Consider the following 13,457-nt stretch of genomic DNA (forward strand, 5'->3'; position numbering starts at 1 on the left):
ATTCAAACCTGATTTGAGTCTAAGGATAAAGGAAGAAGTGACCAAACAGATAGAAGAGAATATAGTAAGGGTCACCAACTATCCAAGCTGGTTGGCAAACATTGTCCCAGTACCCAAGAAAGACGGAAAGATCATAATATGTGTGGACTACCGAGATCTCAACAAAGCTAGTTCAAAGGATGATTTCCCTCTGCCAAATATCCACATCCTTATCGACAGCTGCACGAAGCATGAACTACATTCTTTTGTGGATTGTTTCGCTGGGTACCACCAAATATTGATGCAGGAGGAAGATATAGAGAAGACGGCCTTCACCAACCCTTGGGGAGTCTACTACGATAGAATTATGCCATTCGGTCTCAAGTAAGTCGGTGCCAGCTACATGAGGGTCATGACGACCCTTTTCATGACATGATTCATAAGGAGATTGAAGTGTAAGTGGATGACATCATCATAAAGTATCGCAAGAGTTCAGAGTACTTGGACGATTTGAGGAAATTTTTCAAATCCTACAAAGGTATAATTTAACCTAGCAAAGTGCACGTTCGGAGTCCCCGCTAGAAAGTTGTTGAGCTTTATTATAAGCAGGAAGGGGATAGAACTGGACCCATCAAAAATCAAGGCCATTCAGGAATTACCACCACCGAAGAGCAAGAAAGATGTCATGAGTTTTCTGGGTAGATTGAATTACATCAATCGCTTCATAGCCCAGTTCACGTTAATCTAGGAACCCATTTTCAAGTTGTTGAAAAAGGATGCTGCTACAAAATGGACAGAAAAGTGCCAGAAAGCCTTCAACAGAATCAAGAAATATCTCTCAAATCCACCAGTTCTAGTTCACCCTAAACCAGGGAAGCCATTGTTACTATATTTGTCAGTCTTGGATAACTCCTTCAGCTGTGTGTTGGGGCAGCATGACGAAACTGGGAGAAAAGACAGGTCATCTACTACTTAAGTAAGAAGTTCACGCCATGCGAAGCTAAGTATACTCTGATAGAACACATTTATTGTGCTCTAACTTGGATTGCCCATAAACTAAGACATTACATGTCAGCATACACTATTCATTTGATATCTCGACTCGATCTGCTCAATTACATCTTCCAGAAGCCAATGCCTTCCCAGAAAGCTAGCTAAATGGCAAATCCTTCTCGGCAAATTTAACATTGTGAACATAAATCAAAAGTCTATCAAAGGACAAGCTTTAACTGACCACCTCGTAGAGAATCCAGCGGATGGGGATTACGAGCTGCTTACCACGTATTTTCCCGATGAAGAAGTATTATTTACTGGAGAAGATATTGCAGAATCGTACCCTGAGTGGAGAATGTTTTTCGATTGAGCAATGAACTTCAAAGGAGTCGGAATTGGGGCAGTCTTAATTTCGGAATCTGTACAGCACTATCCAGCATCTGCAAAGATAAGATTCCCCTGTACCAATAATATGGCTGAATACGAAGTATGCATCATTGGGATCAGAATGGGAGTCGACATGAACGTCAAAGAACTTTTGGTCATACGGGATTCCGATCTGTTGATACACTAAGTCTAAGGGGATGGTCTACCAAGAATGTCAAGATACTTCCATACCTACACTGCGTGAAGGAGATATGCAAGAAGTTTACAAAGATTGAGTTTAAGCACGTCCCTAGGATTCAGAACGAGTTTGTTGACACCCTTACAACCCTATCATCTATGATTCAGCATCCAGACAAGAACTGCATTGATCCTATCGAGGTAGAAATCAGGGATCAACATGCATATTTCTTCCATGTGGATGAAGAACCAGATGGTAATCCATGGTATCACGACATCAAGAAATTCCTTGTGACCAGAGAATACCTGGAGAATGTTACTAATTGTCAAAAGCGAGCCCTTAAGAGGCTGGCAACCCACATTTTCCTCAACGGGGAAGTCCTGTACAAGAGGACCCCAGACTTAGGTTTGTTGAGATGTGTAGACACTGCCGAGGCAACCAGACTATTGGAGGAGATACATGCAGGAATGTGCAGACCCCACATGAATGGGTTCACATTAGCTAGGATGATCTTGAGAGCTGGATACTTTTGGATGATTATGGAAAGCGACAGTATCCTCTATGAATAGAAGTGTCACCAGTGTTAGATTCACAGGGATTTCATCTGGGTTCCGCCAAATGAGTTAAACATAATGGGTTTACCGTGGCCATTCGTCGCTTGGGCTATGGACATGATTGGACATATAGAGCCTACCGCATCAAACGGACATTGCTTCATCTTGGTAGTTATAAACTATTTCACCAAATGGGTCGAATCGTCTACTTACAAGGTCCTCACGAAGAAGGTAGTGGCGGATTTTGTCTGAAATAACATCGTCTGCAGATTTGGGATACCGGAGTCTATTATCACTGACAATGCCGCTAACCTCAATAGAGATCTCATGAGAGAAATCTGCGAGACATTCCGAATCGTCCACCGAAATTCCACTTCCTACAGACCACAAATGAATGGGGCAGTCAAGGAAGACAATAAGAATATCAAGAGAATCTTGTGGAAGATAGTGGACTTTCACAGACAATGGAACGAGAAATTACCTTTCGCCTTACTAGGTTATCGAAGCACCATGAGAACATCCACTGGGGCAACAGTGTACATGTTGGTATACGACACTGAAGTCGTGATACCTACAGAGGTCAAAATGCCATCTTTAAGGGTCATTAAAGATGCAAAATTAGATGATGCAGAGTGGATACGAGTCAGGCAAGAGCACCTCATGGTCATTGACGTGAAAAGAATGGATACAGTATGCCATGGTCAGTTGTATCAGAACAAGATGGCCAGTGCATTTAACAAGAGAGTGAAGCCTCGCCAGTTCGCACTGAGGCAGTTGGTCTTAAAGAAAATCTTCCCCCACCAAGAAGAAGCCAAAGGAAAGTTCGCACCAAACTGGCAAGGTCTTTTACGTAGTTCACCGAGCACTGATGGGTGGAGCTCTAATCTTGGCAAAAATAAATAGAAGAGTCAACACGAATCCCATCAACTCAAACACAATCAAGAGATACTATGTTTGAAGATAAATAGAGTTAGGTTTTTGCTGTAACAGAACTACGTTCAACCTGACTTCGCATGGAGGGATACATAGGCAACCCCTTTTTTCTCTTGTAATAGAAAAACCAAATATCACTTTTGTATGTTGCTCAGGAATGATGGTAGGCTATAATCTCGTATTTTAGTCGCTTATTGCACTCCAATTTACTGCACTTTAATTGAGTTTAAGCTTTAATCGCTAGTGTTTTACACTAATTGTGTATTTTATGCCTTTTAGGAGTGATTCTGAGCTATGTAGATGTTATGGAATAAATTCGAGTGATTTGGAGCTTTGAAGTCTGAGTAAAGGCCCAAGGGAATAAGCCGGGATCGCGTTCGGGGGTCGAGAACCACGTCGGGATAGATAAAAAGTAAGAAAAATCCATACTCTAAGAAACTTCCACAGGAACTACACATTTTTCTACTCCTGTCAAATTATAAGCTCTTTGGATTTCCCCACAACCTCCGCGCCTGGTGCGTCGCCCCATGCGGTGCGCCTGTGCAATGTTTACAGAGTTATTATCCCAGTTTGCGAAGGAAAAGGTATTTTCGTCTGAGCCCGGCCCAACTTAGTATAAATACATGTAAAAATATTATTTTATGGACTTTTGACACATCTTAGACCTGAGGAAGCCAAGGAGGAGGTGGAGAAGCAAAAGCTCAAGGATTTCATCATCCAATCCTCACTCAAGACAAGAGTTTGGATCGTTTTATGTTTTCCTTTAACTTAAACATTGTTATGATGAATTACTCTATATCCATGGAGTAGTTCTCTTTAGGGTTTGATGGATTTCGTGTATTGATACTTGTTTGTAGATAATTAACTCTAGTTTTTATGTATTGAATCGTTTTGGATGTTTTAACTGTTGCATCTATATTCATTTGTTCGTGTAATCAAGAGAGGCATAACTTGTGACATTATTGCATTATATTTTGTTGGTTGAAGTCATTAATTCTTCTTAGTAATCGGAAGAGGCTAGTTGAATTGTTGATTAAACTTAGTTAGGAGGATAATAGAGAGAGGTTCTCCTAAAGACCAATCCACTACGAATTCTTGCATATCTTCACGTGCTTAAAATTGTTTCACCTTATGAGGTTGAGACTTAATCGAGAGAGGAGATTCTACTAATCAATTGAACTAATAACCAAGTGAATTCAAAAAACTCACTTGAACATTAGAAGTAAATTATCTAGAGTTAAATCCCAAACATTTGTCTTGCACCTATCCTATCAACCCTATCTTCTCCCAATTGATAACTTCCTTTGCTCAATACTTGCGTTAATTATCATTAGTCGATAGTTAAGACTCTTAGTAAAATTTAGTTTAATTCACATAAATCTCCATTGTTGATCATACTGGATAGCAATATAGATACAAACTACGATAATATTGTGTAACTCCAATCTATGTAGATACGATATTATAATTTACTATATTTGACTAGCGGGAATATTTTAGCGTGTGTTTTAAGCTCGTCAAATTTTGGCGTCGTTGTCGGGGATTGGCGATCAATAGTGTTTGAAATAGTTTGTAGTGCTAATTCAGGAATTTTTTTTATTTTATTTTATTTGTTTTTCCCTTTTACGGTTGGTGTTCTTTGACTGTGCATAGGTTACAGGTTAGATTATTGCATGACCTGATCTTCTGGGAAGGAATTGCTACCATACGAGCCGGAAATTGGAAAACAACTGCGACGGTTAAGGAAGGAAAGAAATATCACTGAGACGTTAGAAAAGGTTGGGCAATCCTCAACCAAAGATATGGCTGGGAACGGTAAAGATAATGTAGATTTGGCTGCGAGAGAGGCAGCCCAACAAAGAGAAAAAGTTGTACGAGATGCTGAAGAAGCAGCTTTTAGAGAAGCACAACGTATTTATGAAGAAGAGATGGGTCACAGACTTAATCAAAATCAACCTATGGGTGCATGCTAGTTCAGAAACATAGGTCCCGGTACTGGGAGACCACTTGGTGATTACTCTAGACCAGTCTACAACTAGGGATTGTCAAGCATTAGGCCACCTCCAGTTGCAGCAAATAATTTTGAATTGAAGCAAGGGTTGCTCCAAACTCTTCAAAACTGTTGTGTCTTCAGAGGAAAGATGAACGAAGATCCAAACAGTCATCTAATAAACTTCGAAGAGATCATGAACACCTTTCAATAGAATGGTGTTTCACAAGATGCAGTTTATCTAAGGGCATTTACCTTCACGCTTAAAGATGATGTGAAGTAGTGTCTTCGAAGCATGCCTCAAGGATCAATTAGAACATGGGAGGAGATGACCAGAAAATTTCTTGATAAATATTTCTCCTCAGCTAAAACGGCCAAGTTTAGAAGAGATATCCATAATTTCTTCCAGAATGACAATGAAACCATGTTCGAATCTTGGGAGAGATTTAAAGAGATAGTCAGAAAGTTTCAACATAGCGGTATTGAACTCTGGATGCAACTCCATGATTTTTGGGATGGTCTGACACTGGCCTCACGCAACAATGTTGAGCAATGCAGTTGGAGGTCCGTTAATGAAGAAGACGCCAGAGGAGATAGTCACTATTCTCAATGAATTATCTAAAGATGCAAATCAGTGGCCCTCTGAAAGTGCTAAAAAAAGAAGGGCGAATAGTGTTCACCCGGTTGATGCTAATACATCTGTGCAGGTACAACTTGATGTTATGGTGAAAGAGATAAGGAAACTGGCCTTAGCTTCAATATAAAGTGAGAATCATGCAGCTTGTGATATATGTGGAAGAGGATACCCTACTCATAACTGTCATGCCTCAACCGAGGAAGTAAGTGCTGTGGGAAATTATAACTTCAATGAAATGGGTCAAAAACACCCCGGTTTTTCATGGAGTTCACCTGGGGTACTGCAAATGCATGGAAACAAAATAACGCCAAACCTCAGGAACAAGGGGCGCATGTTTTCCAAAATCAGCAGAGGCAACAATTTCAGCCCCAACAGCATATTTAGTCTGGGTTAGAAGATCTGATGAAGTCCTTCATTGTCAAGACAGATGAGAGATTAGATGCTCATGGTGCAGCTATCAAAGAACTTGGCACAGGGTTGAGAAATTTGGAGAAGCAAGTGGGACAAATTGCTACCATATTGTCTGAGAGGATCCCAGGTACTTTGCCAGCTGATACTGAAAGGAACCCCAAAGAAATTGTAAATGTTGTAACTCTGAGAAGCGGTCAAGTATTGGAAGCGCCTACCCTAGTACAAAAAGAGGTGGTACTTAAAAACAAAAGTGAAGAGAAGCTGAAAATTGAAGTTGATAAAAAGAAGAAAGGCAAGAAGGGAACTGACAAGAAGAAGGAGGAGGAAACTTCAAGAAGGGAGGAATCTAATGAAGAGAGCAAGCACATGCCTGCTCTACCTTTTCCCCAAAGATAATATAGAGAAAAGCTGGACAAGCAGTTTGAGAGATTCTTAGATATAATGAGACATGTTAATGTAAACTTGCCATTTACAGAGGTTCTCTCACAAATGCCAGCTTATGCAAAATTGTTGAAGGAAATCCTCACAAAGAAAAGGAAGATTGAGGATACATAAGTTGTCAAGCTCACAGAGTATTGCAGCGCAATATTGCAAAACAAACTCCCACAAAAGTGTGGAGATCTAGGGAGTTTTACTATACCTTGCTCGTTAGGCACTCTAAATTTTGATAAATCTGGTGCCTCAATTAATTTAATGCCTTTGTCTATTTTCTAGAAGCTGGAACATGAGATTGGAGAGATAAGGTCCGCACCAATTTCCTTGCAGCTGGCCGACCAAAGTACTTTGATACCTGAGGGGATAGTTTAATACTTCTTAGTTCGGGTGGATAAGTTTGTATTTCTTGTAGATTTCATAGTGATAAATATGAAGGAGAACAAGGAGGTCCCCCTCATCCTAGGAAGACCAATTTTAGCAACGGGTAGAGCTATATTGAATATACATGATAGAAAACTCATGCTTAGAGTGGGTGAGGAGACGGTGAAGTTTGAGATAAATGTAGCAACTGGATTGAAAAAGGAGAATCCAGCTACAAGTGTTGAGTGGAAGATGAAGAGTTCAAAAGAGAAGGCTCCAGTGATTAAGAAAGATAAGTGTGGGGTGTACCCCAAAAAGGCTGAGAAGAAGTTGTCTGCATGGATATGCGCATTAGTTCGAGCACGTGGAATGGAGCCCGACTTCGACTCAGACCCCGACTGAAAGTTCAGGGAAGTTTTCTTTACTCATATAATTTTTAATTGTGTGTCATGGGGACATGCCACAACTTAAAGTGTGGGGTGGGGGATAATTATATGTTGTATGTATATGTGTTAGTTTTTGCCTTTTAATGCTTTTTAGTTGTTAGAAAAAATTGAAAACCCATAAAAAATTTAAAATTTTCGACTTTTCCTGACGACGGATATCATTTGACGGGTTTCTTGAGGGAGTAAAGTCGAAAGAAAAAGACAAAAAGATTTTCTTTTGTAGGTAGTGTATTAATCACCCCTTGGTTTTTTTTTTTGTCGCGGTTCTTTTCCAAGGGTTTTGTTTGAACCGGGTGTAGTTAATTTTTATTTTTGTTAGGTGTAGGAAACCTTGTGCTATGTTTGGAGTTAAAGAGAATATCTCTTGACTTGGTTATTCCTTGAGAATAGTAAGTGCTTTAGTTGTGACGCTTAGGCTCAGTTTTTGACTCTTGTATAAGTACCTTAAATTGTATGATCTTAACTTTGCTTAACTACTTCGACTAGAGTGTCTTGATAGTCTGATTTTGAGTGAGTTATGTGCCATGTGTGTGTGAGGTTTGTGTTATTTATATGTATTGTATTTGATGTCTAGAACTTGCCCCCTGTGTTTGCAAAGCGAAATAAAAGTTCGGTCTTGGAAGTGATATAGGCGTTTCTTTATTGAACCAATTATATGTTATTACCCACCTAATTGTTATGTATTTTAGTTAACCCCGTTGAGCCTGTAATCATATTTCTTTGGCAACCACATTGCAAGCCCTACTCAGATGTTTGAATTGGCCATCTATTTGAACCATTTTACCTCTCGTGGGCACTTGAATTTGTTATGAACTTTGTAAAAGTTGAAGTGTAAGGTGGTTGATTTGGCTTTTGAGTGGAACCATTGAATTAGGAGAAAGGTGCATTGTATTGAAAGAAAGTAAGAGCCACTTGAATTGAAAAAGAAAAAAAAAAAGTTAATTGTATGATTGTGTAAAATATTCCATGATAGTGGTAACTCTTGTTGTAATTGTGCTTAAAGAAGTGGGAGTTAATGTATATTGATGTGAAGGTGGAGTTATGATTTGACATAAATGTGGGGTTTTGAACAATGAAATGTATGCATTAAAGTGCTTAAGGAGGTGTAGTCACTCTTATATCTATATGTATCCTACCCGTCCCGCAGCCTACATTGCAACCAATTAAAGTCCTACTTGATCCTTGACTGAATGATCTCGATTAGTTGAGTAGTACACTACGGGCAAGCCTATGGTTCATCTTTTGTGGCATATGAATGTTATTTCTGAGAGTGAATGAATTCTTTCTATATTGAGTTCCTGATTGTGGTTAAATTTGATGGTGTGTGGAACTACTCACTATTGTTGTGAGGGCACTTGATTCATGAAGAAAAGGTAATGCTTGACCTCTATGTTGAGTAAGTAAGTGAGTTGTGAATAATGCATAATACTTTTGAGTCAAATTTTGAGGCAAGGATGTTACGCTATTGTGCTTAGTCTATTTTTAATATTCTTGGTGTAATGAATTAGGGGAGTTGCTAAATAAGGTTGTGTCTATATAAAGTGTGGTTTGATTGCTTGAGGACGAGAAATGGTTTAAGTGTGGGGTGTTGATGGTAGGCTATAATTGTTACACCCTGTGCGTCCCAAGGTGACGTATAATGAATGTGAGACTTGTTAATCATGATTTAAATGAGTTTAAAATCATAATATGACTATATATGATGTTTGGATAAAACATATAAAGTTTGGAAAAAATCGGATTAAAGTTGCGGAAAAGCCAACTAAGGATTTGCCATGTAATAGAGCTTTTTGAGAAATATATTATGTATTCTATATGAGGTCTTTTTGGGAAATATTATATACCAAATTTAATTTCTTGGAATTTAGTTTCCAACGCTCTTAACCGTTCATTCATACGACATCCGGATAGAAAGATACAAGCGTCGGAAGATAGGCGAATGAGAGGGTGCCAAGCTAGCACCTTTTGACTTTTCAAAAGTTGATATATATGTTTTAACTCATCTCTTTCTTCATTTCTACATATAACCTGACCAAAGAACACCATTAAAACAGTCCTTTAGCTCTCTAATAGTGTTTCAAAGAATAGTATCATCCCGGGAACGGAATCAAGAAGCGATAACATTAAAATGATCCCTACGACGTAAGTATCGCTATATCGCCTCTCTTTTTCTTTGTAGTTTGAGTTTTGGAATGTATTTAATAGTTAATAAAATTCCTAATTTCTGTATTTAAGTGTTTAAATGTCAAGGAATTTTGATAAGTTCGTTTCCTAATAGTTAGAACTCATGTGACGGTGATCGGAAGCCGTGAGTTCGAGTTATTTGACTTGTAGTAGACTGTTTTGTGGACTGTTTTGCGGGCTATTTCATGTTTCCTTTGGGCTGTATATTTTTCCAATGTTTAATGGAGTTTTGTAGGACAAATTGTGTGGAGAAATACCACATAATGACGGAATGGTGGGCTGGTGGTTCGTCGTTACATTGTTTAAGTTGTTTGACACTACTTTGGTTGTCGTTTTATATATGAAGTGATTAGGGTGTGTGGGCTGTTTTGTGGTATTTTGTGATGGAGATAAGGTTGAAAAATGATACTTATATATTGTTATTGTTGTGGTCTTGTTGTTGTTGGTATATGGTATTGGAGGAGGGCCTAGTTACAGGGGAGATGCTGCCCAAATTTACGTAAATGAGCTACTAGTTTAAGTTGTAGACTTAGCCTTTACTCAACACTGATTTTAAATCTCCTTATGCTATGATAGATTGAGTTGAGTTGTTTGAAGAATTTCTTGGAAGGTATTAAGGACTCAATGGAGTTAAGGTATGTTAAGGCTATCCCTTCTTTCTTTTTGGCATGATCCAAATGATACAAACGAAACGAGCAAAATACGCAACTTTCATAAATGACTCTATTTATAGAAATACTAGGGGTGTCTACATTCTTGATTCCCCATGTGAATTATTATTATATCCTCTATTCACGGGTCTCAGAAAAATATGTATTTGATAAAGTTTGTCTGAAAGGCATATTGATTTTATGATACTCGAGAAATCTTATTAATGTATTTCTTATGCATTTCATGCATTTATACATGTACATTGACCCATGACCAGAAGGTATTATATACGCATATATTATATGTATATGGGATATGGGAAAAGGTTACAGCGTTATATACGCACCACCACCTGATCAGCTGGTATACGTTGATGATTTTGCCCACAGTGGCTGAGATGATATGATGGGATGCCCTCAGAGGCTTGATGATGTTATGTACGCATATACCTATGCATGGTATGGAATTTATATGCACATGCATGATATTATAAATTTTCATGATACACAAAGCTATTCAGAATTACAGGTTGAGTTCTTTACTCCATGTTTCTTTCATGTCTTTTATATACTACTGTCATGCCTTACATACTCGATACTTTATTTGTACTGACATCCCTTTTGCCTGGGGATGCTGCGTTTCATGCCTGCAGGTCCTGATAGACAGGTTGAGAGTTACCCAAGTAGGCTATCATCTCAGCGGAAGATGTTGGTGCGCTCCATTTGCTCCAGAGTTACTTATTTGGTCAGTATGATTCAGACGTGTATTGTTTAATATGGTGGGGCCCTGTCCCGACCATTATGGTATTTATCTACTCTTCGAGGCTTGTAGACATATTCCATGTACGTAAAAGATTGTATGGCCTTGTCGGCCTATGTTTAGTGTACGAGTAATCATTTTGGTCTTATAGGCCCAAGTTGGTATTTCATGTTTTATTCTACTTATCTCACGACAGCCTCTCAGGCTCATTTACCTATGATAGTATGATACAAGAGATACGTTACATTGGTACTCAGTTGAGTAAGGTACCGGGTGCCCGTCGTGGCCCATCGGTTTGGGTCGTGACAATAATCTCGTGTTTTAGTCGCTTATTGCACTACAATTTACTGCACTTTAATTGAGTTTGAGCTTTAATCACTAGTGTTTTGCACAAATTGTGTGTTTTATGCCTTGTAGGAGTGATTCCGAGCTATGTGGATGATATGGAATTAATCCTAGTAATTTGGAGCCTTGAAGTGTGAGTAAAAGCCCAAGGGAATAAGCTGGGATCGCGTTCGGGGGTCGAGAACCACGTCGGGGTAGTTTAAAAGCAAGAAAAATCTGTACTCTGAGAAACATTCACAGCCGCGGCACGTGGAGCGGCGCATAGGGCGCCGCGGCTGCACATTTTTCTGCTCCTGTCAAATTACAAGCTCTCTGGATTTCCCCACAACCGCCCCGCCTGGCGCGTCTCCCCATGCGGTGTGCCTGTGCAATTTTTACAGAGTTAGTATCCAAGTTCGCGCAGGAAAAGGTATTTTCGTCTAGGCCCGACCCTACTTAGTATAAATACATATAAAATGGTATTTTTTGGACTTTTGACACATCTTAGACCTGAGGAAGCCAAGGACGAGGTGGAGAAGCAAAAGCTCAAGGATTTCATCATCCAATCCTTACTCAAGACAAGAGTATGGATCGTTTAATGTTTTCCTTTAACTTAAACATTGTTATGATGAATTACTCCATATCCATGGAGTAGTTCTCTTTAGGGTTTGATGGATTTGGTGTCTTGATACTTGTTTGTGGATAATTAACTCTAGTTTTTATGTATTGAATCGTTTTGGATGTTTTAACTGTTATATCTATATTCACCTGTTCATGTAATCGAGAGAGGCATAGCTTGTGATATTGTTGCATTATATTTTGTTGGTTAAAGTCATTGATTCTTTTTAGTAATCAAAAGAAGCTAGTTGAATTGTTCATTAAACTTAGTTAGGAGGACAATCGAGAGAGGTTCTCCTAAAAGCCAATCCACTACGGATTCTTGCATATCTTCACGTGCTTAATATTGGTTCACCTTGTGAGGTTGAGACTTAATCGAGAGAGGAGTTTCTACTAATCAATTGAACTAATAACCAAGTGAATTCGAGAGACTCACTTGAATATTAGAAGTAAATTATCTAGAGTTAAATCCCAAATATTTGTGTTGCACCTATCGTATCAACCCTATCTTCTCCCAATTGATAACTTCCTTTGCTCAATACTTGCATTGATTATCATTAGTCGATAGTTAAGACTCTTAGTAAAATTTAGTTTAATCTACATAAATCTCCATTATTGATCATCCTGGATAGCAATATAGATACAAACTACGATAATACTGTGTAACTCCAATCCCTGTGGATACGATATTATAATTTACTATATTTGACTAGTGAGCATATTTTAGTGTGTGTTTTAAGCTCGTCAAGGAACTACGCCGACTTGATTTTCTCATAAAGGAATACGTAGGCAATACTCACAGTATTTAGTCATCTTTAGTAATTGAACTACATTCCCTCCTGATTCCATTTGGATACGTAGGCTGTCTGAGTCGAACTCGGCAATTTTCATTCTTAATCTCATCATTTTACATCTGTTGTAATCGTACGCTTTGACCTGATTCCATTTGGATACGTAGGCTGCCTGAGTCTGGCTCGGTCATCTTCATCTTATTTTATCATAATCCACGAACTACGTTCAGACCTGATTCCGTTTTGGATATGTAGGCAACCTGAAAGGGTTCAATCATAACCTTAGGAAAGCCTTGTAATGCATTAGTTCGAATTAGGACGTAGTCGCAACAGCAAGCAGCCGCCTTGTCAGAAGCATCACGGAAAATCGACATCAACAGGACAAAGTTCTCCCAACAAGAGCAGACACACTCTACCAATCAAGCTCTCCCAACAAGCGGAGATAAATTTTCAAATGCTTCGACAGCTACGGAACGGTACACATCCTGGCTAACAAATCGAGTCAAAATCAAGTATCCCATCATCCCGATCCCAAATAACGGCTCACTGGAAGCCAGACATCATCATTCATGCATCATTTACATCAGATTTTAATATATTATGCATTATAATATATTGGTATGCGTATACTTCATTTGTTTTATAGGAACAAACACCGCAGCGTGGAACTTTTCTAAGCAGCCAACCAAACTACAATGCTCTGGGGACAACAAACCCATTAGCAGGCCAGGATCCAAGTTCAAGACGACCAGTGAAACTCAAACTTTTCAAACACTTCAAATGAAGCCGCAAAATTCAAGCTATCATGAGTGCCCAACCCACTGTCT

The 13,457-nt window shown here is 38.9% G+C and overlaps 2 protein-coding genes across 2 annotated transcripts; both read left to right on the forward strand.

Moving 5' to 3' along the window:
* The first annotated feature begins 1,461 nt into the window (after positions 1-1,461).
* On the forward strand, positions 1,462-2,106 carry LOC117280320 (uncharacterized). The gene has a single exon (XM_033660024.2). It carries the CDS (start codon positions 1,462-1,464, stop codon positions 2,104-2,106), a length of 645 nt encoding a protein of 214 aa, XP_033515915.2.
* Positions 2,107-2,481: 375 nt separating this feature from the next.
* Positions 2,482-2,994, forward strand: LOC138907414 (uncharacterized). Its single transcript, XM_070198012.1, has one exon. It carries the CDS (start codon positions 2,482-2,484, stop codon positions 2,992-2,994), a length of 513 nt encoding a protein of 170 aa, XP_070054113.1.
* The last annotated feature ends 10,463 nt before the right edge of the window (positions 2,995-13,457 follow it).

This window comes from Nicotiana tomentosiformis, chromosome 3 (genome assembly GCF_000390325.3).
Source record: "Nicotiana tomentosiformis chromosome 3, ASM39032v3, whole genome shotgun sequence".
Lineage (NCBI taxonomy): Eukaryota > Viridiplantae > Streptophyta > Magnoliopsida > Solanales > Solanaceae > Nicotiana > Nicotiana tomentosiformis.